The sequence below is a fragment of the Anolis sagrei genome, chromosome 2 (genome assembly GCF_037176765.1).
Source record: "Anolis sagrei isolate rAnoSag1 chromosome 2, rAnoSag1.mat, whole genome shotgun sequence".
NCBI classification, from domain to species: Eukaryota; Metazoa; Chordata; class Lepidosauria; order Squamata; family Dactyloidae; genus Anolis; species Anolis sagrei.
This window is the reverse complement of record NC_090022.1, coordinates 180658171-180685066: the sequence shown is the minus strand read 5'-3', so window position 1 is coordinate 180685066 and position 26896 is coordinate 180658171. Positions and strand designations below refer to the sequence as shown.

Genomic DNA, 26896 nt, shown 5'->3' with positions numbered 1-26896 from the left:
GCGGCTCCCAACTGATGACACTGGAGGCAACATATACACAAATATATACACAAACAAAATACATATACACAGACTGGGCCACAGCAATGCGTAGCAGGGGATGGCTAGTACTAGATAAATTGCCCCTGGTGACCCAGTGGGCTAAACCCTTGTGCTGGCAGGACTGAAGACTGACAAGTTGGAAGTTGGGAATCCGGGAAAAGTGCAGATGAGCTCCCTCTGTCAGCTCCAGCTCCCCATGCGGGGACATGAGAGAAGCCACCTACAACGATGATAAAATACCTGGGTGTCCCTTGGGCAATGTCCTTGCAGATGGCCAATTCTCTCACATCAGAAGCGACTTGCATTTTCTCAAGTCGCTCCTGACATGGGAAAAAAATCTAATTCTCAAAATCTGGATCCAACAGGCTTTGAGATTCTAATTTAGACTTCAAAATTCCAACAATCTGAATTGGTCCTGAAAATACATAAAAGGGTAGATCAAAAGGTTTTGGAATTTTCGTCCTTTCATGAGAGTTCATTTATACCAGTGGAGAATAAAAAAAAAACTGGAAGGTGAGTTGTTGTAGGTTTTTTCGGGCTATATGGCCATGTTCTAGAGGCATTCTCTCCTGACGTTTCGCCTGCATCTATGGCAAGCAGCACTACCTCTGAGGATGCTTGCCATAGATGCAGGCGAAACGTCAGGAGAGAATGCCTCTAGAACATGGCCATATAGCCCGAAAAAACCTACAACAACCCAGTGATTCCGGCCATGAAAGCCTTTGACAATACATCAAAACTGGAATATGTTCAGGATAACTCTAATTTGAATATTAAATTTGGGACAATTACAGATATGTCATCTGGCTTATAAAGGCCAATAACCCATCCCATCTTCTTTAAGTGCTTGGAATTATTGCCTTATCTCTCACCATTTACATGTAACTCACGAAAGCACAATTTTAATTAACAGTATTGTGTTTTATTGAAAATACACATTTCCATGATAGAAACTGTATTCTGTCTTGATACAGGTCTTATGAATATTTCAGCACTGTATGCAGGCAATGGCATGAACACAATAACATGCTGTGTCACAATATTGAGGATATTGTGCTGATGAAACATAGTACAGAGATTAGCAACCAGTTCCGCCTTAGGCCATGTTATGAATGCTTAAAAACAGAACCACGTGCCTTTCTCGTGCTCTCAACCCTTCAGGATTCAAGATTAAGGGGTAGAGGAAAATGTAATTTAAGTGGGATGAAGAAGAGAATAGATTCTCTTGCCTCTGGACACAGTGATAAGCCTTACACATCCCACTCAACAATGGCAGTGAGAATTATGGAATCTGCCTGCCGTTTATTCACAATTGAATGTGAGGCAGAAAACAACATTTATAAAATTAGACTTTCCGTGACTTCGATATCCCATTCTCGAGCAATGAGTTCCAATTGCCAATGGATAATAGTGCTCATTTTTCACGCATTGAGACTGCAGTCAGATAGATATTAGGTTAGCATAGAGTAGTTGGGGCTTTCATGTCAACACAAGGGGGGGGGGACTGAAAAATCAAATTATCAAATTCTGATTACACCATATGATAATATCTCTCTCTAACAAAGAGGTAAATATCCCACTACAGTCAGTGAGAAGAACTGGATGTTACACTCAGCACAAGGCGGCTGCTCAAAATCAAAATCTTGTATAGTGTTGTCCACATATCTTTTTAGCATCCCCATATTGTGTTGTTGAAGGATTTCATGGCCGGAATCACTGGGTTGTTGCGAGTTTTCAGGGCTGTATGGCCGTGTTCCAGAAGCATTCTGTGCTGGTACGGCTGTACCAAAAGCTTTAACTTCCTTTTCTTTCTTTGAGTGTTTGCATGTATTCCAAAGTTCCATGCATTTTGCAATAAGGTGGCTTCCCTTGGTTTGCAATTATAGGGCCAATGACCCATCAATCATTGTTAAGTTTTGGTTCCGCCCCTTTCCCCAGGGCTCTGGGAGGAGTGGGAGCCATTTTAGGTCAGTCTTGCATTAGAAAGCTTAGCTACAGGACGTGGATTACAGCATCCGGGGGCGGGGGGGGGGGGGATAGTTCCAAAGGACTCCAGCTGGAGAATCTACAAAGTCTTGACTGGTAGGTCTACTCAGGACCCAAGAAGCAGTTTGGAGCTGGGAGTAGAGCCCACACCAGCAAAGTTTAGAAAGTAGATTGCCCAAGGAGGGGTTAAAAAGGGTTTTCCTCCTAAAGAAAAGAAACAGTTCACGAAGCCAGTTGCCTGTCCTTGTGGACAAGATTAAGAAAGCCACCAGTTGATTCAAAGCCTTGAAGCATTTGTTTCATTTGTTGAAGATCTAAGAAGTATTTGATTGTTTGTTGAAGACTTAAGCAATAATAAAGGACTTTGTTAAACCTTTCAAGCTTCTAAAGACTCTGTCTAGGAAAATACTTAGGGCCTCTCACTTGAGGCACCTCGGGTTCCCGCTGGGCACAAAGAGCACGTCCTGTTCAAAAGCCAACTGCTATAGGCCCAGTGCGTGACTGCCATAGGTGTGTTTCACCCACATCTATGGCAGGCATCCTCAGAGGTTTTGAGGTCAGAACTCACAACCTCTGAGGATGCCTGCGATAGAAGTGGGCAACACGTCAGGAGAGAATGCTTCTGGAACATAGCCATATAGCCCAGAAAACTCACAACCTCCCCATATTGGCTTCCTAACACTGCCTACATCAGTCAGTCATTTAGTTTGGAGAGCACAGGAGAGTACAGTCAGCCCACCAAATTCACTTTGAATTAAAAGCAGAGAGCCCTGGCAAAAAGGATTTTTAAAAACACTTTTTTAAACCTGAGAGAACATCTCTCTATCTCTCTAGGAATCTATAGTCGTCCCCCCCCCCCCCCTCCCAGTGCAGCTTTTTTGTTAACTTCTGTCAGAAGTTAGCCATAGAAATAAATAATAATCTATATAAATAAAAATGCAATGTTCGTTTGTGGGATTAACATAACACAAAAACCACTAGACAAATTGACACCAAATTTGGACACAAGATGCCTATCAGGCCAATGAGATACCATCACTCATAAAAACACTGAAAAACACAGCAGAAAAGACTTTAAAAGCCAAAAACCAAAAAATACATTACAACACATGTGCAAAACCACATATATACACAAACACACAGATATACACATATTCACAAATATATGCACACACATATACACATATAAAACACACAGACACAGACTGGGCCACAGCAACATGTGGCAGGGAGCGGCTAGTAGTAGTAGTAGTAGTAGTAGTAATAATAATAATAATAATAATAGTAATAATAATAATAATAATAATAATAATAAACATTATTTCTATCCCACCCTATCTCTCCAGTGGTGACTCAGGGCAGTTCACAACATAGAGTAGCAAACATTCAATGCCATAAAGTGCGACCAAAAAAGCAAATAAACAAACCATATATTAAATAATAACATGTTAGACATCAACATCAAACAATAGTGGTACAATACAACAAATTAGGCATCACACAACTGAAAATTCATGTTGTGACAAATAAACATTTAAAACAAAATATAAAATTTGAGACTAATAACAGTTAAACGTTAAAATTTAAAAGCCAGAGTAACAAGCCATTTCCATATTCCATGTGCCATAATGCACTGGAGGACCTGCAAATGCCTAGAGAAGTGTTCTCTTGAGCAGTTTCTAGGTTTTATGGTTAACCTCTTCCAGACGGTGACCGTAGAGTTGCAGTTGAGGACCTCAAGATTCCTAGAGAGAGAGATTGTAATTAATAAAATCTGCAAAAGTGAAACCTGCAAATGTGGAGGACCAACTGCATTATGATAATGTCATGACATTTATGAGTTATCTGCAAACATTATAGGTCAAAAAATTGAGGCATTTCATTATATTAACATCTAGTTCCATCTAGCATTTACAGATTTCCCAGTATTTTGTAACATACCAAAAAAATATATATGAAATTTTCATAGAAAAGGAGAAACTGGGAGATAAAAGAAATGCATGTGAATACTATGGGGAACAATGAATCTTTCTGTCTGTTTTTCTTTCTCGAACTTGTAAGAACTCTTGTCTCTCCCTCGCTGTACTTACAATAATGAGAGTCAGTAAGAGCATCTAGAGAGGTAAGATGATGTTCAAGTGCATACTTGGGGCAGAGTTAAGGGAGTGAAGGGACCATGTTTACAGGTGATCCTTTCAGCATGGAAGAAACACAAGAGGACGGTGAGGGTTCCTCAAGGAGTTCTTCAAACAAAAGCCTCGCTACATGGTGCTCTAAAATGTGCCCGTCAGCTATGTTTTTCTCCAACATAATGCAAAGTTAAATGTGCAGAACCCAATCCACATTGGCTCTCTGGTAGGAAGGCATGGGGTTGGATGTAAACAATTTGACCTCCATATGTGGCCCTGATCTAAATCAGATTTGTTGCACCTGCATTTTGCATTGCCAAAACCAGTCTTCTTCCTTTGCACAGGGGCCCCTTCTACACTGCCATATAATCCAGATTATCAAAGCAGATAATCCACATTATCCACTTTGCACTGGATTATGTGAGTATACACTGCCATATAATCCAGTACAAAACAGATAATGTGGATTTTATTTGGCAGTGCAGAAGAGACCAGGGACCTGTTTTTTAGGGTCGAGTGCCTTGGTAATACAAATAGGAGGTCCTGATCCAGATTCAACCACAGAAGAAGGCAAAATGTTTTTTTTTACTATGTTTATTATAATTTTGCTTACAAATATTTTAAAAGTAGAAAGAAGATCGCAATGGGGGAGGGTGATTGGGCAGGGTTAGGTATAAGGGTGTGCAGGGATGGGTTAGGGATGTATTGGGGAGTGGGGGGAGAAAAAGTCGAAGATAAAGGAGAAAAAGAAGGGAAGGAGGAGGAAGGAAAAGAAAAAGAAAAAAGAGAGAAAAATATATAACAAGTAAAATTCAGGTTTGAAGTAGGTTCTATTCGTTGACTTCCACCTTTATCTTCCCTGGGTAGTTTTAGTTTTCACACTGGTGCCGTACTTTTGTTTGATGTTGGTCACTTCTTTTTTGGATTTTTCAAATCTCTATTTTCTTGTTTTCAATTATATAACTCGTACTCACTCAGGAGAATCAAGTCTTCGTGGGCTTCATTGTAATTCCTTATAATATTTATAAAGGGTCCAGTCTGTTGGATTTATAGATTTGCCCTCCGGGTCTTTTAGGTAGTATGTCAATAGGTCCATATCCATAATTTCGGATACCTTAGTTTCCCATTCTTCTTTGGTTGGCAGTTCCTTTAGTTTCCACTTCTTAGCATATATTATCCTTGCAGCAGTTGTCAGGTAGGTGAATAGTTTGTCCTTATTTTTTTTAAGCGCAATGTCTTCATCCGTAATGCCGAGAAGGAAGTATTCTGGTTTTAATTGTATTGTTGTTTGTAGTATCTTCTGAGAGGCTTCCTGTATTGTTTTCCAGTATTTTCTAGCTCTGATGCATGTCCACCACATGTGGTAGAATGTCCCCACATGTGTTCGGCACTTCCAGCATTTATTTTGGATATTTTTATACATTAGACCCAGCTTCTGTGGGGTCATGAGCCATCGAAAGAACATTTTGTACCAGTTCTCCTTCAGATCAGTTGAATATGTGTTTATTAGTTTCAATTTCCATAATTGTTCCCATTCTCTTAAATTTATCGGTCTTCCAATATTTCTGGCCCATTTGATCATGCATTCTTTTATTAGTTCGGTCTCGGTGGACCAAAGAAGGCAGAATGTTAAATCCCTTCTCCCTCCTCCCTCCCAACCATTAGTATTTGGTTAAGATGCCCATGTTAACTTTTGAGTAAAGAAGAAAAGATATAACTTTAAAGACTACCTTTTGATCCAGGGCAATTAAATGCAAAATCAGGCTGAGTGTAGTGAGAGTAAAGCAACATAGTTATTTATTATTTATTTATTTAAAACATTTATATTCCGCCCTTCTCACCCCAAAGGGGACTCAGGGCGGAGCACAGCATATCTACGGCAAACATTCAATGCCGGGACACAAATTCATATACACATACATAAACATTAAAAACATTTATCTCAATGTTAAAATAAACCATTTAAAACCGTACTTGAAAACAAAAGACAGAATTATGTTGACGTGTTACACCAGTATAGTCCTTTTCCTAGGCATTGTGCATAGTCATATCCAGTACCTTTCTCTACGATAGTTTTGATTTAGCTAGATAACCAAAAAACAAATGGCTTTCAGGTTTCTTTTGGGTAGAAAAGACTATTCATAGAATCATAGAGTTGGAAGAGACCTCATGAGCCATCCAGTCCAACCCCCTGCCAAGAAGCAGGAAAATCACATTCAAAGCACACCCAACAGATGGCCATCCAGCCTCTGTTTTAAAGCCTCCAAAGAAGGAGCCTCCATCACACTCCGGGGCAGAGAGTTCTACTGCTGAACAGCTCTCGCAGTCAGGAAGTTCTTCCTCATGTTCAGATAGAATCTCCTTTCTTGTAGTTTGAAGCCATCGTTCCACGTCCTAGTCTCCAGGGCAGCAAAAAACAAGCTTGTTCCCTTCACCCTATGCTTTCCTCTCAACTATTTATACATGGCTATCATGTCTCCTCTCAGCCTTCTATTCTTCAGGCTAAACATGCTCAGCTCTTTAAGCTGCTCCTCATAGGGCTTGTTCTCCAGACCCTCGATCATTTAAGTCACCCTCTTCTGGACACATTCCAGCTTGTCAATATCTCTCTTCAATTGTGGTGCCCAGAATTGGACACAGTATTCCAGGTGTAGTCTAACCAAGGCCAAATAGAGCATGGGTAGCATGACTTCCCTAGATCTAGAGACACTATACTCCTATTGATGCAGGCCAAAATCCCATTGGTTTTTTTTTTTTTTTTTGGCCACCGAATCACATTGTTGGCTCATGTTTAACTTGTCCACGAGGACTCCAAGATCTTTCTCACATGTATGGCTCTCGAGCCAGGCATCCACCATTCTGTATCTTTGCATTTTGTTTTTTCTGCCTTGTTTATTTGTTTGCCTGAATATCAAGCAAAAAGTGGGCGCTAGAAACGATATCATACGAAAGCTGACTGGCACAACCTGGGAATCACAACCAGTGAAGCCCTTGTGCTTTGCTACTCTGCTGCTGAGTATGCATGCCCAGTGTGGAACACATCTCACAATGCTAAAACAGTAGATGTGGCTCTTAATGAGACATGCCGCATTATCATGGGGTATCTGCGCCCTACACTGGAGAATTTCATTGTTTAGCCGGTATTGCACCACCTGACATCCGCCGGGAAGTTGCAGCCCGTAGTGAAAGGACCAAGGCAGTGACATCTCCAGCTCATCCTCTGGGTATCAGCCAGCATGTCAACGACTTAAATCAAGAAATAGTTTTCTAAAATCTACAGAAACACTCGCTGGAACACCTCAGCAAGTAAGAGTCCAAAAGTGGCAGGCTCAAACCCAGAACCTCAATCAATGGCTGATACCAAATGAAAGTCTCCCTCCTGGGCACACAGAAAACTGGGTGACTTGGAGGGTGCTGAACAGACTGCGTTCTGGCACCATGAGATGCAGAGCCAACCTTAAGAAATGGGGCTACAAACTGGAAACCATGACATGCGAGTGTAGAGAAGAGCAAACTACAGACCACCTGCTGCAATGCAACCTGAGCCCTGCCACATGCACAATGGAGGACCTTCTTGCGGTAACACCAGAGGCACTCCAAGTGGCCAGATACTGGTCAAAGGACATTTAATCAACTACCAAGCTTGCAAACTTTGTGGTTTGTTTGTTTGTTTGTTTGTTAAATAATGCAATAATGTTTGGTTTGCTCCTGACACAATTTAAAAAAAACTCTACATAACATTTGCTTTTACTTGACACAGTAACACCAAATCAAGGCCTACAAAGCAGTGTTGTAAGACTTTGTAGATTCAATGAACTGCATCATTAATGTATGGAATGCATGCACTATAAATGGAAAAACATGATTTGAACTACCTGGGAATGTTGTCAAAATCTACTTAAGCAATAGACACTGATCTGCAGGGCTGCAGATGATGTTTCGTTGCTTGAGGCAGCTTACATCCAGAAAATTCAAGATGCACAGTACCCAAAGCAAGCCAGGTTACCTCACCATTTTAAGGTAAAAAATAATAGACACATACTTATCCCCATTCTAGGTAGTAAAAAATAATAATTAGACAGCAATAACAAATGGAATGGTCTAAAATTGCTGTCCTTGTGTGCCAAGCAGAATGGGGTGGCCAAGGTGGATACCTCATTCTGCCTGGTGGTAATTCTAGATTCACTTTCCATATGATTTCTATTCTGTCTTTTTCTACTCCTATACGTACTGTATTTTGGAAACAAAATGTTCTGGTTAAGGCTTTGAGTAGTCTTCCCTTTTTACCATCTATGCGTCTAGCTACATCAGCCACAAATGACATATGTGGCCATTCTTCCTCTTCAGTATGGTCTATTCCATCTTGCATGGTAACAGTATGCTCTGTGATCTTTACTGCACACACACACACAAACTATCACCATCTTCCCTTGCCTGCACAAAGCCTCAACTGGCATTAGATCACTTATTACCATCCCGAAATGTATTCATTAGTCTGCAAAATGATTTCAGAGGCAGCCAAAGTGAAAGAGCTGCTGCTGGACATCATGAAAAGAGAATCCAATTTCTCATTTTGATTGTAGCAGGTGCAACTATACTAGAAGCAATCTCCTTTTGCTTGTGATGTTGGCTGTATCCAGTGTCTGTTGTTAGATTATGTCACTTGCATGTCTTGGTGGATCGAGTAAATGGCAAGCTTTAGCCACACATCTGCTGTAGTCTGGAAGGAAACAGAATGTTTGAATGAGATTTTCCTGCTTCTTGGATGTCCTACGGGGTCTCTTCCAACTCCATGATTCTATGATTTTAAGAACATTCAGCTGCCACGTTCTGCCACAGATTTGTAGTGTGTCCCTTCAATGGGACCTTTACTGGGGAAGGATTTGCCCACACTCCTTGTTTGCCAACCAATCCTGCATAGACTTTTTAGCAGAAGCTGGTGGTGGCTGGATTACATCTCGTGGGGGGGGGGGGGGGGTGGTCATGTCAGGAGCGACTTGAGAAACTGCAAGTCGCTTCTGGTGTGAGAGAATTGGCCATCTGCAAGGACGTTGCCCAGGGGACGACTGGATGTTTCGATGTTTTATCATCCTTGTGGGAGGCTTCTCTCGTGTCCCCGCATGAGGAGCTGGAGCTGATAGAGGGAGCTCATCCGCACTCTCCCCAGATTTGAACCTGCAACCTGTTGGTCTTCAGTCCTGCTGGCACAGGGGTTTAACCCACTGCACCACCGGGGACTCCCATTTCAGTGGGTACAGAATAGGGAAAACATATGGCTTCTGGAATTGCTCCTGTTTGTCTCATGGTAATGGGCCACATGGCTGTAGTCTTCCTCATGAAAGTATTTATTTGTTTGTTTCAAGCATTCGTACCACGCCCTTCTCAACCCCCAGAGGGGGGGCTCAGGGCGGCACAACTGGATGCCACTACATAACAAATAATACATACAGCAATTACCTATGAATAAATTGGTTTAAAATTTGTTTAAATATAAAAAGTACAATGATAAAAGTACAATAATACTGGCTGTCTAGCCTTATCTAGAAACAAATTCAGCGAACACAACACAATTGGAAGCCTATCCATAGTCCATTTTCCATAGCCTTATCATCATTGTCATTGTCAATCATCTGCAAGCTACCCAAAATCCTAGTCCCATAACCATGTCTTCAATTTCCTCCTGAGTGAGTTCCACAGGTGGGGGCCACCACCAAGAAGGCCCTGTCCCTTGTCCCCGCCAAGCATGTTTGCGCCAGAGGTGGGACCGAGAGCAGGGCCTCCCCAGAAGATCTTAAACTTTGAGGTGGGACATAGAGGGAAATACATTCAGACAGGTAAGCTGGGCCAGAGCCATATAGAGCTTTATAGGTTAAAACCAGCATTTTCAATTGTGCTCGGAATTGGACCAGCAGCCAGTGGAGCTGACATAACAGAGGGGTGGTATGTTCCCTGTATGATGCTCCGGTGAGTAATCTAGCTGCCACCCGTTGGACTAGTTGGAGTTTCTGAGCAGTCTTCAAAGGCAGCCCCACGTACAGTAGTCTATTTGAGATATAACCAAAGCGTGGACCACTGTGGCCAGATCAGGCTTCCCAAGATACCGGCACAGCTAGCGCACAAGTTTTGGTCCTTAAACCCAGGGATCACCTTCAGGGAAGAAATCTAGCTCCATCCTGCTAAATCCTCATTGCTAGAACTTCCCATTATGATTATTTATAAAGTACCTACACGTCTTAGGTGCTATACAAAGATTAAAATGAAAAGAAAGAGCTTGCCTGCAGGCTCATGATCCATTTCTTATGCAAATGTTTTGACAGCAGTCTTAATACTTTGGGGGCACTCGGTTGTATTCTTTAATATAATTTGGTCATGACAGGAATATTACACACAGCAGAGCCCTTGTTTTACAGATTTCTAACAAACTTAAACAGTAAAGCAACCAATACTGGTAGTAGAAGGAAACAGGGTGCCATACAGGGAAAATTTGCTCCCTCCGCCCCATTTTGTTAACACTTTTATAATATTGAGGATGAGGACGGAGCCTTTAGCTCCAACATATGTATTCCCAATACCATGAAACTTGACTTACAAGTGATAAGAAAAAATATCACAGAAGGGATTACGCTTTTCCCCTTATGAATAAGATGGCTAAGTAAACTCAGTTTGATAGAAAATCCAGTAGATTGCATTTAAAATCTAAACACATCAGATTTATTTATGTATGTATTTATGGTGTCAGGAGTGAACCAAACAGTTGTATTGTATTTAAAACACACACACACACAAAGTTTGCAAACTTGGCAATCTATTAAATGTCCTTTGACCAGTAGCTGGCCACTTGGTGTGCCTCTGGTGTTGCTATAAGAAGGTCCTCCATTGTGCATGTGGCAGGGCTCAGGTTGCATGAGAGTAGGTGGTTTGTGGTTTGTTCTTCTCCACATTCGCATGTCATGGACTCCACTTTGTAGTCCCATTTCTTAAGGTTGGCTCTGCATCTCGTGGTGCCAAAGCACAGTCTTCCAAGTCGCCCAGTTTTCTGTGTGCCCAGGGGGGAGTTTCTCATTTCGTATCAGCCATTGATTGAGATTCTGAGTTTTACCCTGCCACTTTTAGACTCTCGCTTGCTGAGGTGTTCCAGTGAGTGTCTCTGTAGATCGTAGAAAACTATTTCTTGATTTAAGTCGTTGGCGTGCTGGCTGATATCCAAACAGGGGGTGGCTTGGAGAAGTCACTGCCTTCGTCCTTTCACTACTGGTTGCTACTTCAGATGATACCTTAGGATTATTTACAATATTTTCCTCAGCCTTCAACAACCTGGTTTCTTAGTGCCTTGAAATGCATTTCCCATCATATCCAAATAGCAGGATCACAAGGAATGGTGCAAGCTATACAACAATAAGGACGTTCTCACATTATCTTCTGGATTTGCCATGCATTGTGACAAATATATGAGTTCCTGTCAGAAGACATGGGAAACCCTTCACTTGACTTGCCTGGGATCCCATCCCATGGAGGGAAGCTTCTGCCATCCGCCCCTCGCCACCGCCATTGTTTTAAAAGCAACATGGGAAGCCTCCCATGTTGCTGCCATGATGGCATGCACCACTTACTCTCCCCTTTCACCACAGAACCCGGCTGGAAGTACACATGCATTGTGTAATGGGGTCCATGGCAAAAGGGGAGAACAAGCAGCATACAACAGGCAAAGTAGCCTGTCTGATTGGGTTGTATGTCTAGAGCATTGGTTCTCAATCAGTGGGTTCCCAGATGTTTTGACCTTCAACTCCCAGAAATTCTAACAGCTGCTAAACTGACTGGGATTTCTGGGAGTTGTAGACCAAAACATCTGGGGACCCACTGGTTGAGAACCACTGGTCTAGAGGGCAACATATTGGAGAAAGTGGATCTTCAGTACAGGCCTGAATCCAAATATTTTCCCCAAAAAGAAAGTATATTACAAGTAGAATAAGCACATCTCCATTGGTGGTATTTTGCAGATTAAGAATTGAATATACATTTTAAATGTGCGAGCCTTCAGCATAATTTAGTGCATTATGTTGCTACTAGGAGGTGTGAGAATGTTATCTCTGCCTAAGGCAGAAGATCCCATCTGATCATGGAAACTAAGCAAGGTCAGGATGGGAGACTGCTTATGAATTTCAGTTTTATGGCCTCATCAGATGGGCAAAATTGACATCATAATTGACGGCTTGTGGCACAGAGCCCACCCCATGACGTAGCTCTACTTCCGCCAGGGGTGCAAGTGAAGAGGGAGCATTGTAAGCCACAAGTGAAGAGGGAACATTGTAAGCCACCACCACAGCAATATGGGAGGCTTCCAGTGTTGTATAGGCAACAATGGGGGAAACCTGGACGGACGACTTAAGCCTGATTTCTTGTAAGCACTTTCCTTAGAATTTGTAAAATTGATCACAGTAGGCATTACATGTAAGCAAAGGTGAACAGGATTGTACTGTAGAGCCAGGAAGGCTTTCAAACACTTTGTAATGTGATTACACACATGCCATCTCTGTGATGCCTACAGGGTACGGAATTCTTGCAATACAGGATTTTGGTCTCTTTCTCTTCTTGAAACACGTTCATTCATCCTGAGATAAATTCCTCCTCAGATCTGAGATCTACTTCAGAGTATTCATCTTTCTAGCCACAATGTTTGCTTTCATTGAAGCTTTTCACACAGCCGGTATTGGCCCAAATTCAGGTCAGTTGTGGGTCCTCTCTATTTTTGGTAGACTTCAGGCACTATTGGTAGAAAAGGCTTTTATACATGGCTTAAACGCAAACATGAGAGGTAAAGGGAACAGTGCTCTACTTGGATGAAACAATATGGCCTGGATATCTCTCAGCAGTAAAGCATGGAGGCATTCTCTTTGCATGCCAAAAGGTCCAAGCTCTCTGTGATAGAGAAAGGAAAAACTCCCATCTGAGACCTAAGGGAGCCACTGTCAGTACTGAGCTAAATGGGCCAGTGCATGGATGGCTGGTAGCTTTGCTGCTCTAGCAGTGACAAATCCACTAGTGCAGTGGTACTCAACCTTCCTGATGTTGCAACCCCTTAATATGGTTCCTCATGTTGTGGTGACCCCCAACCATAACACTATTATTGTTGCTACTTCATAACTGTTATGAATCGTAATGTAAATACCTGATATGCAGGATGTCTTTTCGTTCACTGGAGCAAATGTGGCACAAATTCCTGATTTTGTCATTTGGGAGTTGTAGTTGCTGGGATCTATAGTTCACCTACAATCAAAAAGCATTCTTTTTTTTTTTTTTTTTTTTTTATAAATATTCTTTATTGAAATTTTCATAAAGCATAAAAACATAGCGAGGGGAAAAAAAAAAAGGGGGAAGGGAAAAAAAACCAAAAAAAAACAAAAAGGAATGAGAAAGAAAAAAAAAAAGGTAAAAATATAAAAATAAAGGCAGGCCACGGGAACTGGACGAAAACTATAAAGAAAGGGAGAAAAAAGAAAAAAAAGAAAAAAAAATTAAAATTTGACCTCCTGGTATCTTCGGAAGATCTTATCAGCCTTCTTGCTGTTTATGTCCTTGAGTTTTCTTCTTTCCCTCTTTTTGGCGTAATTCAGTCTATTTTTGTATTTCTTATAATACTATTTCTTTTTTCTTCTTTTTCAGATATTCTGTAACATCACTCCAATCCGTTTCTTTCCTTTTGGTTTCTTTATTCTTTAACAGTAGAAAAGTTAGCTTGTCTAGGTTTCTTATATCCAATATTTTTGTTACCCAATCATTTATCTCTGGTATCTCTTCTTGCTTCCATACTTTGGCGTAGCACATCCTTGCTGCTGTTAATATCAAGAATAGTATTTTATCTTTATTCTCATCTAAATTTCTATTATACATCCCTAACAAAAAGATCTCTGGTTTCAATGGCAATTGTATTTTCATCATAGATTGAGTTTCTTTGTGTATTTCCCTCCAGAATTTTCTCGCTTTGTCGCACGTCCACCATGCATGGAAAAAGGACCCTTCTTTATTTTTACATTTCCAGCAGGTCGTGCTCGTGTTATTATATATTCTGCCCAATTTCTTCGGTGTCAAATACCACCTTTGCGATATTTTTACCCAATTCTCTCTTAGTTCTATTGCATATGTAAATTTTAGTCTTTTTTCCAAATTACCTTCCATTCTTCTTTTCTAATATTTCTTTGAATATTTTCGTTCCATCTTCTCATGTAATTTTTCTCCTCATTTTTTTCCAGATGCCATTCTAGTAGTTTTTTGTATAATTTGGTTATTAATTTTCTTTCTGTTTTCATGATGGTATCCCAGAATTCGTCTCCTTGTGCGAATCCTAATTTCCTATCCAGTTTAAATTTTTCTTTAATTTGCCAGTATTGGAACCATGATATATTTTTGTCGATTTGGACTAGTTCTTGTTGTTCTTTTATTTCTATTTCCCCTTGTTTAGTTTTTAGTATTTCTTTGTAAACAGGCCAGTCATTCCACCCCAGACACCTTCTTTGCGTTGCCTCCAGAGGTGATATCCAAATTGGTGTTTTATTATACAGTTTTAATTTATATTTCTCCCACACTTTTAGAATTGCAGACCTTATAAAATGATTCCCGAAGTTTTTTTCTTTTTCTTTCCCTTTATACCAAATATAATGGTGCCACCCTGCTCTTAGATCTATCCCCTCTAATGTTAATAATTTCTTTTTCTTTAACATGGTCCAGTCTCTGGCCCATGTTAGAGCACAGGCTTCAAAGTATGTTTTTAGGTCCGGTGCAGCCAATCCTCCTTTTTCTTTTTGTTCTATTAAATTTTTATAATGTATCCTTGGTTTTTTATCATTCCAAATGAATTTAGAGATATCCCTGTTCCATTTTTTAATCTCATTCATGTTCCTGATTATGGGCAAATTTTGAAATAGGAATATCATTTTTGGTAAGACTTTCAATTTAATCGAGGCAATCCTTCCCATTAATGATAAATTTGATTTTTTCCACTTTTTCATATCCTCTTTAATTTCCCTCCATTTATTTAAATAATTATTTTGTAAAAGATGTAGATTTTTTGCTGTTATCTGGATCCCTAAATATTTTATTTTTGGGACAATGTGCACATTCCATTTCTTTTGTATCTCTTCCTTTTCTCTTTCTCCAATATTTTTTGTTATTGCTTTAGTTTTTTCCAAATTTATTTTAAATCCTGCTACTTCCCCATAGTTTTTAATTTCTTCCAGCCAATTTCCTGTTTTTTCTTTTGGGTTCTCTATAATACAAATTATATCGTCGGCGAACGCTTTGTATTTATAGTCCAGTCCTTGTATTCTAGCACCCTCTAGGGTCTTTTCTTCTCTTATTCTTTTTAGCAGTACTTCTAATGATAGGACAAATATTAACGGTGATAAGGGGCAGCCCTGTCTAGTTCCTTTTTCTATCTGAATCTTGTCTGTTTCCTGTCCATTAATTATAATTTTGGCCTCTTGTTCTTCATAAATTGCTTCCACTGAATTTTGGAAATAGTACCCCATATCAATCTCCCTCATTAAAAATTTGAAAAAATCCCAATTGACATTATCAAATGCCTTCTCGGCATCCACGGCCATAAACATTACTTTCTTTTGGTGGTAAATTTCATAATACTCGATCAAATCTATTACTGTCCTCACGTTATCTTTTTGTTGTCTATTGGGTAGGAAGCCCGCTTGATCTTCCTCTATATATGTTTCCAAAATTATTTTTAATCTTTCCGCTAGGATACTGGAAAAGATCTTATAATCTACATTAAGTAGCGATATGGGGCGATAATTTTTAACCTCTTCCGGGTCCGAATTTTCCTTGTGTATTACAGATATATTTGCCTGTCTCCAGGAATTTGGTATTTCTTTATACATTCTTATATTATTCATTATTTTCTTCAGATATGGTGTGAGTTCTTGTTGGAAAATTTTGTAGTAGCCCGATGACAGCCCATCTGGGCCTGGAGCTTTATTTGGTTTTAGATTTTTTATCGCCGTTTTTATCTCTTGTTCGGATATTTCCTTATTAAGTGTTTCCCTTTGTTCGTCTGAGATTTTTTGTATTTTTTGTTTTCCTAAATATTGGTATATCTTTTCCCTATCTATCTTCTCATTCTGATATAATTTCTTATAAAAATTAAAGAATTGATTTCTGATCTCCTTTTCTTGAGTGTATATTTTATCTTCGTCTCTTATTTTGGTTATGTGTATTTTCTCTCTTTTTTTTCGTAGCTTATTCGCTAACCATTTTCCTGATTTATTTGCATTCATAAAGTAATTTTGTCTTAAATATTTTAATTGTTTTTCTTTTTCTTCTAATTCCAATAGGTCCAATTGTTTACGTAAATTTTCTAATTTACTATTTATTTCTCTATTTTTTGGGCTTTTTTTGAGGTTCTGTTCCTCTTTTTCCAATTCTTTCTTGATCCCATTCATCTTTTCCATTTTTTGTTTATTTCTGGCTATTTTTTGCTGTATAAAATGGCCCCGCATTACTGCTTTACTTGCTTCCCACAGATTTAGTGTATTTGTTTCCATATTATCATTTAGTTCAAAATATTCTTTTAGTTTATTTCTAATTCTTTCTATGTCTTCCTCTCTTTTTATCAAATTTTCATCTAGTCTCCATCTTCTTATTTTGTCCCCTAGCTCTATCCTAGCTAGGGGACAAATCAAAAAGCATTCTGAATGCCACCAATGATAAAATTGGGCCAAACTTGGCACACAGAACTCCCATGACCAACAGAAAATACTGGAAGGGTTTAGTGGGCATTGACCTTGAGTTTTAGAGTTGTAGTTCACCTACATCCAGAGTTCATCTACATCCAGAGAGCACTGTGGACTCAAACAATGATGGATCTGGACCAAACTTGGCACGAATACTCAATATGCCAAAATGTGAACACTGGTGGAGTTTGGGGAAAATAGACCTTGTCATCTGGGAGTTGTAGTTGCTGGGATTTATAGTTCACCTACAATCGAAGTGAATTCAGAACTCCACCAATGATGGAATTGAACCAAACTTGGCACTCAGAACTCCCATGACCCACAGAAAATACTGGGAGGGTTTGGTGGGCATTGACCTTGAGTTTTGGAGTTGTAGTTCAGCTACACCCAGATAGTGGAAGGAGGGCTTTTGGTGGGAGGATTGGCCGTTCGTTTCCAAAAAGGAAGAGAAAGATAGGCGGAGAGATCTTCATCGTTCTCTGCCAAAGGGGTTCCTGGACCATCAGAAATATATGTTTTCGGAAGGTCTTTGGAGACCCCTCTGAAACCCCCCTTGTGACCCCCTTAGGGGCCCCAACCCTCAGGTTGAGAAACACTGCACTAGTGGCTTTATGCTGCTGCTTTTGCAGTTGCCCCAAGTAATTCAGCCTCCTGGTAATTGTGATAGACCGAGGGCCATCAAAGGTTTGGCAAATTTCAGAGCTCTCATGCAAAACCAGGACAGTTGTGAAGGGAAAAGCAATAAGATCCAACGTGGATTCACTGCCCGTGCAGATTCACTACATTTCCCAAACCACTGGTCTTACTCTCTATGATCATATTCCTACTGAAACAGTTTTGAAGTGAAGGGGAGAAAGGATCTGATAGAGCCTTTTAAACTTACTGAGATTATTAAAATGGAGAGAAAGGGGTGTTTGAAATGTAAATAGAAATGCAAAACGTGCTATATGTTGATGGAGTGACAAGTATAGTCTTGATTATAGTAATGAATACTAGTTCAAAGGCAAACATGGATGATTGGTTTTGCTTACCAGCATATATAAGCAGGTGAACTCATATCCAGTAAAGAGAAGTCTTGATAAGTTATTGAGACAAGGTGGTGGACCCTTGGTTTGGTACCATAAGAGAATAGAGAAGGCATAAAATAGTCTCTTTGTCAAGTTAGTTTTTGGCAGTGTTTCTCAACCTAGGGGGGTCGCGAGGGAGTGTCAGAGGGGTTGCCAAAGACCATCAGAAAACATAGTATTTTCTGTTGGTCATGGGGGTTCTGTGTGGAAAGTTTGGTCCAATTCTATCATTGGTGGGGTTCAGAATGCTATTTCATTGTGGGTGAACTATAAATCCCAACAACTACAACTCCCAAATGGCAAGGTCTATTTTCTCCAAACTCTACCAGTGTTCACATTTGGGCATACTGAGTATTTGTGCCAAGTTTGATCCAGATCCATCATTACATGAGTCTACAGTCTGGATATAGGTGAACTACAACTCCAAAAACTCAAGGTCAATGTCCACCAGATCTTCCCAATATTTTTTCTTGGTCATGGGAATTCTGTGTGCCATGTTTGATTCAATTCCATCATTGATGGAGTTGGAGCCCCCGGTGGCGCAGTGGGTTAAACCCCTGTGCCGGCAGGACTAAAGACCGACAGGTCGCAGGTTTGAATCCGGGGAGAGGCGGATGAGCTCCCTCTATCAGCTCTAGCTCCTTATGTGGGGACATGAGAGAAGCCTCCCACAAGGATGATAAAAACATCAAAATCATCCGGGCGTCCCCTGGGCAACGTCCTTGCAGATGGCCAATTCTCTAACACCAGAAGCAACTTGCAGTTTTTCAAGTCACTCCTGACACAACAAAAAAAATTGATGGAGTTCAGAAGGCTCTTTGATTTAAGGTGAACTATAAATCCCAGCAACTCCAGCATTACCAAATGACAAATTCAATCACCCCCAACCCCACCAGTATTCAAATTTTGGGCGTATTGGGTATTTGTGCCAAATTTGGTCCAGTGACTGAAAATACATCCTGCATATCAGATATTTACATTACAATTCATAACAGTATCAAAATTACAGTTATGAAGTAGCAACGAAAATAACGTTATGGTTGGGGGTCACCACAACATGAGGACCTGTGCTAAAGGGTTACGGCATTAGGAAAGTTGAGAACCACTGGTCTATGGTAATATTGGCCATTTGAAAACACCCCTTGGCCTTGTTACACAGTTTATTTAACCTGTAAATCTTTTTTAGCTTGTAGGAGGCCTTCTCACGAGCCCTGGACTGGGGCAATTTTCTTGAGAAACATTAAGCCTTTATGGAGCGATTGCAATATATCCTTTAGGGTAGCAAAGAAAACGGTGCCAATTAAAATCCGCCAAAAAGAAACCAAGAACAAGCAAGTGAAGATCAGACCATTGATCTCTTGTGCTATTGTCGATTTTCTAGGCTTTAGTTTTTGTGTGATCTCTTTCTTCAAAGCCTGGTGTGTTGCCCTCTTCTGGGCTTTCCGGCATCAATGGTCCTTTCTTGTTCTTATCTTTGGCTGTACCCATGGTCTTGGTCTCCTTCGATCGCCTCCATTCTTGTTGGCTTCCCCATGCCCTTTCTGTTGCTTCCTCCCTTGTGCCCCCACAACTCCATTGTTGAATTCACCGAGGAGGAAGGGGGAGCTGGTGTATAGAAAGAAAGACGTGAAGGCTGGGTTGAATTCTGTGGGCGAGAACAACAGGATTCGGTATCAGTCATCCAATTCTGCAAGCGAATGAGGGACAAAAGATTCTTAAGTGCTGCTCACAAAGGGGGTGGAGGTGGAATCAAATGCTCCTTATAACTGCCTTGTAAACATCTTTCTTCTTAAAAGACAGGGTGAATGTTCCACATGTCTAAGAGATGAGTAAGTGGGGTGGGGCAGATTCCAGGATCCCTGTCATAGAGGTATTGGGCTTAATTATCCACATTTGCATATATCAGGGGGCTGCTTGTAATGCTGCTTGTGTGGCATTACACAGCCAGTCGCCATCTCATACATTTTTCATTGCTTTTCCCTGCATTAATTTGTGGGTTATTCTTCATAACCTCTTCAGCTGGTAGCTTGTCAGAATATGTTTCCACACACAGTGGCTTTGGAAAGCTGATTATGCTAATAACCCCACATTTCCAGGCAGAAATTGTGAAACACATACGGAAAGCAAATGGACGCCATATTGCTTTTGTGCCTCATTTTAATTTTTTGTTACACTCGTTACTTGGGGGTTCTCTGCTCCAAGCGTTTCTCCAAATATAAGTATTATTTTTCGTGCTGATTTCGTAACTTTGCCGTTGTTGCTCATTTCAATGCATTTGTTGTTATGGTGTTTTTAATATTTTATTCTAAGCTGTCCTAGTAATGTACGTGAGGGGCTCAGTGTTAAGTCACAACAAATAAATTGTCACCTTGTATATTTATTTATTTCTCGCATTTCTATCCCGTCCTTATCAACCCCCGAAGGGGGGACTCAGGACGGCTTACAATGGGCCCCATTCCGAAGCCATTACATAACAAATGACAAAATTAAAACCACAATTAAACATAAAAGCATAATTAATAATACATTGTATTGTCGAAGGCTTTCATGGCCGGAATCACTGGGTTGTTGTAGGTTTTTCCGGGCTATATGGCCATGTTCTGGAGGCATTTTTTTCTGAACTGAACCACCTAAACTGGGCTCTACAGGCCAATGGATACTCCACCTCAGACATCAGAAGAGCTACAAAACTGAGAACAAGCTACGAGAGTAAAGATGAAGATCCACCCAGAGGAAAAGTGTTCTTGCCATACATCAAGGGAACCACTGACTGCATAGGGAAACTGATGAGGAAACACAACATACAAACCACTTACAGACCCACCAAGAAAATCCAACAAATGCTACGTTCAGCAAAGGACAAGAGGGATCCTCTCACCTCTGCAGGAGTCCACCGTGTACCATGCAGCTGTGGACAAGTCTACATAGGGACCACCAAACGCAGCATTGCCCAGACACGCATCAAGGAACATGAAAGGCACTGCAGACTACTCCAACCAGAGAAATCAGCCATAGCAGAGCACCTGATGAACCAACCTGGACACAGCATATTATTTGAGAACACAGAAGTGCTGGACCACTCTCACAACCACCATGTCAGACTACACAGAGAAGCCATTGAAAACCACAAGCATGTGGACAATTTCAACAGAAAGGAAGAAACGATGAAAATGAACAAAATCTGGCTACCAATATTTTTTAAAAAACTCTAAAATTAAAACAGCAAAACAACAGAGAGCAAACAATCAGGCACATCTAATTACCTCTCAACAAAAGATTCCCCCGGGCACTGCCAAGCCATCAAATGCTAATTAAGGTGGTCAGTTGGAACATTCACACCTAGCTCCAGCAGACAAGAGTCCTTTGTCCCACCCTGGTCATTCCACAGATATATAAGCCCTATTTTCCTAGTACCAACAGACCTCACTACCTCTGGGGATGCTTGCCATAGATGCAGGCGAAATGTCAGGAGAAAATGTCTCTAGAACATGGCCATATAGCCCGGAAAAACCTACAACAACCCAGTGATTCCGGCCATGAAAGCCTTCGACAATACACTAACAATACATTGTTAGGATGGTGACAATAGGCTTTGTATTGGCCAGAAAATTACATTTAATAAAAGGTTTAGAGAACTAATTGTAAGGTTGCCCAGGCCTTTTTCTAGCTTTCCCTCTCTTTCTCTCTCCCAGGCATTGTCCGTGCCTCCAGTGTATTTCCTATCCTAAGCACAATATTACTCTTACTTGGAGGGCTCTGCATTGGAGCTGGCAGGATTTACAGCAGCAAGAACAACATCATCCTCAGCGCTGGGATCCTTTTTGTTGCAGCAGGTGAGTGATCTCTTGCAATCCTCCTTTTCATCATTAATTTTCAAACTGATGTTCATGGGTGGAGGGAGGGGAGCTGATGATCCAGAAATAGTACCAGCAAATAATGGATTATTATAGGAATTCTGTCAGCAGTAAAGGAAGTAGATGCAGTGGTACTTCTCTCCAATACCATCAACACTCCTTCCCAGTCTGGTTTTGTGGCACTGGGGTCTGTGGAAGAAAGAGTAGAGGAAAGGAAATAATTGATCCATAACTTTTACTGGATCTCAGCTCTTTCCTCATACGGCATTCTGATTGTGAAGGGAAAGAGTTCTGTCTAATCATGTATTTTATCAAGAAGCTTGAGCCCCCGGTGGCGCAGTGGGTTAAACTTTTGTGCCAGCAGGACTGAAGACCAATAGGTCTCAGGTTCAAATCTGGGGAGAGTGCAGATGAGCTCCCTCTATCAGCTCCAGCTCCTCATGCGGGGACGTGAGAGAAGCCTCCCACAAGGATGGTAAAACATCAAAACATCCAGGCGTCCCCTGGGCAATGTCCTTGCAGACAGCCAATTCTCTCACACCAGAAACGACTTGCAGTTTCTCAAGCCACTCCTGACACGCAAAAAGAAATAATCAAGAAGTTCAATACCCCATGCTCAATCACATTGGGCTACTATCTTTTGACATAACAGCTAACATAACATTTTACACATGTAGTGCATTATAACCCACATACACACAGGGATATGTCCCAAGATAACATACATGTAGATACCCAAAACTGTGGACCTATATTTTGACTATACTTGGGTCAGAAGCATACCATAGAATCATACTGGTAAACCTAGAGAAGCCCATAAACACTTCTGGGGTGCAGATATTTTTTGGAATGTGGGTAAGTGGATAAGGAAAGGCATGTAAGACTCCACAATAGAGACTGTGGTCGGGTTAAAGAACATTGATGGAGTCCATCTGGTTTAAACACTACAATAGAGTCACCTCAAGGGCCTTTCAAGGATTTCTCAGGGTTCCCCGAGGATGATGGACACAGGGTAAAAAGAGGAAAATAGCCAGACACTTTTCTGCTGCTTTCCTTGGTATCTTCTAGTCTATAAATGGACACCTTGGTCAGTTTTTGCATTAAAAAGTAAGTCATTGGTAGACAGAATATTTAAAAATATTGGTGAATTGATCAAAAACCTGTTGTTTTGAACTCTGACTAGACGAATCCGGGGCTGACAATAATCTCTGCAGTTCAGGACTTATTCTGCACAAAGTACACACATGGCTGTTTTTGTGCAAAAACAGCCTTTTCACAGGAAGTAATCAATACATTATAGCAAAAATAATGATGGTTCCAGATTTAGATCAGAGCTTGGAATAATTACTTCTTGGATTCTAATTCCAAGCGATCATGCACACTGGAAGAATCTGTGATTTGTTGATCCAAAAAAGAAATTTCCAAGTTCTGGTGCAGACATTTATTTATAAATGTCTGCATGTGGAGCTGCTGTTTATTTATAAATGTCATTAAATGCAAATGGAAGGAAAGCTTCTGATTTCCTCCTTCCAGCTGTGCCAGAAAGAAAGAGTGCGCACACCTAAAGTTCACTATGGGTTGTTCCAGTCACAATAAATCTTGGTTTGTCATGATGTCCAAGTATAAACAATGTACTTTTCAGTTATATGACTACTTTAATTGTGTGGTTGTGTCTCCTAACCTGATTCTCCCCTTCCCCCAACCTACTTTATCTGGCATCAGTCACAAGCATAAAAGTTGGTTCATTCTCCTGAAGATTGGGATGTGGATGAATGACACCTCCATCCCCTTTGTTGCATTCTGGCCTGGAAGCACCTCTGCGCCACACAATGCATCACACAAGACTCCAGGATTTCTAACTAAATAGTTTAAAAGCAAAAAAGTATCAAAAGCAATGTCCAAAAAAAGCAATAGAAGAAAAGGGTATTAATAGGCAATAGTCCACACATAAGAGTTCCAAAAAGACAAGATACATGAAGAAATCAGAATTCAAAACATAGGCATAAATCCATGAACTGTAATCCAAATCACAGGTAAAAATCCATGAATAGTAATCCAAATAGTATGTATGAATTCATAAACATGAAAACCAAGACTTGACTTAGGCAAAAATACAAGAGACAAGATTCATGAACATGACAGCTAGCCTAGGAACTTGACGGTATTATTTATTTATTTATTTAGAGGTTTTCTATACCGGCCTTCTCAACCTCGACGAGGGACTCAGGTCGGTTTACAGCATATATAAAGTACAATCATATAAAAGAACAACAAGTACAAATCATTACATATTAAAATAGTACAACACAGTACAATAAAAACTTCATCATCACATCATTACGGTAAAGGAATATTGCCTGCTCTAACTCCTTGAGTAAACAATGCTTTAACTTAAAGAACACAAAGCCATGAAGTCATGCCTTTGGCATTTGCTTTGTTGTTTCAGGGATTTCTCACTCTGTTGTTTCTCATGAATTCTCTGTGATCTCCATAATCTGGCTCCCTCCCCCCCGGAGGTCAAGCTTAAACTGCAACTGACTATAGGTGTGTTCCCAGGGGGAAGATCCTTTTCCTCCAGTTCCTTATCACCCATTGCCAAGGAACGACTAGGGAAAAAGTTGTCCCTATCTTCTGTTGTCTCAATAATTCTATCCCCGCTCTACTCTGAAGCCGTTTCTCTCTGATCACAGACACATGTTCCCAGTCAAAATTGTGATCCTCATTTTCCACACTGGCAAGCCCATTAGTCCCCTCACCCTCATCCTCTGGCTGAACCACAACACCCGGCCAGTGAGGCAGCAACAAGGAATCCTGCTTCTGATCATCATAGGGCCCTCCCAGACAGGCCCTTAGAAGTGAGAGCTCCTGCTTCTTCAAAAGGCGCGTCCAGATGACGTCCCAGAGAAAAGCAAGTGCATGCAGCACAAGGAGGAAAACTCTCCTTTGTCCTGAGATTATTTTTTTGCTGGAAAGACACGGGTCTTTCAAAAGAACCAGTCTTTCCAGTTTTGGGAGCTGTGTGGATTGGGCCCGGGGAATGCGTCTCAATCCACACAACTGTCTCAGGATTTTTGGGCTGCTGAAGTCCAAGAAACCCAAAACAGCCCCCATCCCCTCCCCTTTAAAAGCCTTTTAAAAAACAAAATAACTCACCAGGCCTCCATTGTCCCTTCTCTGACCCTCTCCTGGGTCATACCAATGACACTCCTGGAAAAGGGGGATGAGGAGAAAAATCGCTCTCCCTCCCCTCCCCCCTTTTCTAGGCCCGTCATTGATACAACCCAGAAGAGGGCCGAAGAAGAGAAAATTGAGACCTGGTGAGTTATTTTGGTTTTTAAAAGGCTTTTAAAATGTGTTTTATTTTCTATCCAGGTGCCCTGCTGGAAAGCCCAGCAGGGCATCTGCACACCCACCCCAGAAACATGCACTTTCAGATGAGGGGGTGGACTAGAAACCAGGAACTTGCATGTTTTTAAAACATGATTGTTCCCGGTTTATCCTGCTGTCCGGAACTGCCCATAATCTCAGGGCCCTTGCAGACAGGGCTAAATCCTGGGAGGAACTGAGATATTCAACCCTCCCATGTAGCCAGTACTGCCTCCTCACCTCCTGATGTGTCATTTGGACACGTCAGAAGCTGTCTTTGAGTGGGTCTGCACATGCATCCAGGCACCTCTGGTAAGTTTTGGGGGCAAAATGGAGGGCTGGCAGAGGACGATGGGGGTGCCACCCCGCTCCTTCAATCATGAATATTTAGGGATTATATGATTAAAGATCTACTGTGGGTTTGTAACACCAAAATACGTATCCATAGGTCTGGTCCTGAATGCCAGCCAGTATCTTTATGAAATCTTTCCCCTTGTCACTACAGATTTTACTGGTTTAAAGGCGCTATCCAGGCTACTAAGTCCTATCCTCAATATCCTAACTGGGATATCTCTTTTTAAGTTAAGCTAAAACCCAAAATAGCCTCACTAGAGTGACAGGGAAGTCACCAGCCACTACTCTATTTTGAATGACAGACTGAATGCAAAATTGATTTTGAGTCTGAGTTCTAGTAAGCCCTGGGTGAAGTTTCTGAATTCTGCAAGCAAATGGCACATGCTTTTTAACGATTGATACCTCAGAGCTAGGGCAAAGCCTGTGGCCATTCACTAACTCATGCACTCTTCGTTGGTAGCTTTATGAGCATAATTTTAGCCTCAGGAACGTTCTGGCCCCAAATTATTTTTGTATGAGCTTTCCTGTCAGAGTGCTAACACGTCACCCACGGAAAATCCCCAAAAGCATGAATGGAGTTTTGTCAGATGAAAACACACAAGAAGCCTGAATTAATTGCATCAGCTCATAAGTGTTGACTTGCCATTTAGCAATTGACTGAGTGGGGATACGCTCACTCAGATTAGCAACTGGATTAAGCCAAAGACATGCAGATTCCTAACGCTAGTAGGCCATGTTTTTGTTTGTGTGTCCTTGCTCTGCAGAATGTACTGAGCACATCGGAAGCCCTAGTCACACTTACCCGTTGCCTCTTTTGGAGCCATTTGCCTCTGGCTCTATTGGATGCACCCACAAAACTTCTATATTCACTCAGTTGTGAGTGAAGTGTGAGGAGATGCTGGCAAGAAGTCAAACCTGCACTGGTGCTACATGGTAATGTGCATGGAGCACTTCAGACAAAAAAATCATCTTCACCAGTTTTGCAACTAAGTTGCATGTCTTTTGGTGATTCAGTGTTCCCGCACCTTATCCACATTCATTCATTGTGAATGTCAGCTCGGAGACATTCCTGGTGTTGAAGTGATAGAGAAAACCCTTGTGTGTCCAGTAGCTTCACAATCCACTTACACACATTGTTCACAAGCAAGGGATAGCTGGATAGGGGACAGGTATCTTGATTTGTTGCTGTTCATTCATTCAGTCATTTCCGACTCTTCGTGACTTCATGGACCAGTCGGTCGTCACCACCCCCAGCTCCTTCAAGGTCAATCCAGTCACTTCAAGGATCCCATCCATCCATCTTGCCCTTGGTCGGCCACTGTTCCTTTTTTCCTTCCATTTTCCCCAGCATAATTGTCTTC

The 26896-nt window shown here is 41.1% G+C and overlaps 1 protein-coding gene and 1 long non-coding RNA gene across 2 annotated transcripts in view; both read left to right on the top strand.

Annotated features, from left to right (window-relative positions):
• The window catches only part of LOC137096110 (uncharacterized), a 244488-nt gene that overhangs the window by 137196 nt on the left and 80396 nt on the right, over positions 1 to 26896 (top strand). The gene's annotated exons all lie outside the window — the stretch shown is intronic.
• Positions 1 to 26896, top strand: part of CACNG4 (calcium voltage-gated channel auxiliary subunit gamma 4) — a 145225-nt gene that overhangs the window by 109075 nt on the left and 9254 nt on the right. The window contains exon 3 of the mRNA XM_060763095.2: positions 21654 to 21794. Within this exon, the coding sequence (XP_060619078.1) occupies positions 21654 to 21794 (141 nt within the window). The remainder of the gene's footprint in view (positions 1 to 21653; positions 21795 to 26896) is intronic.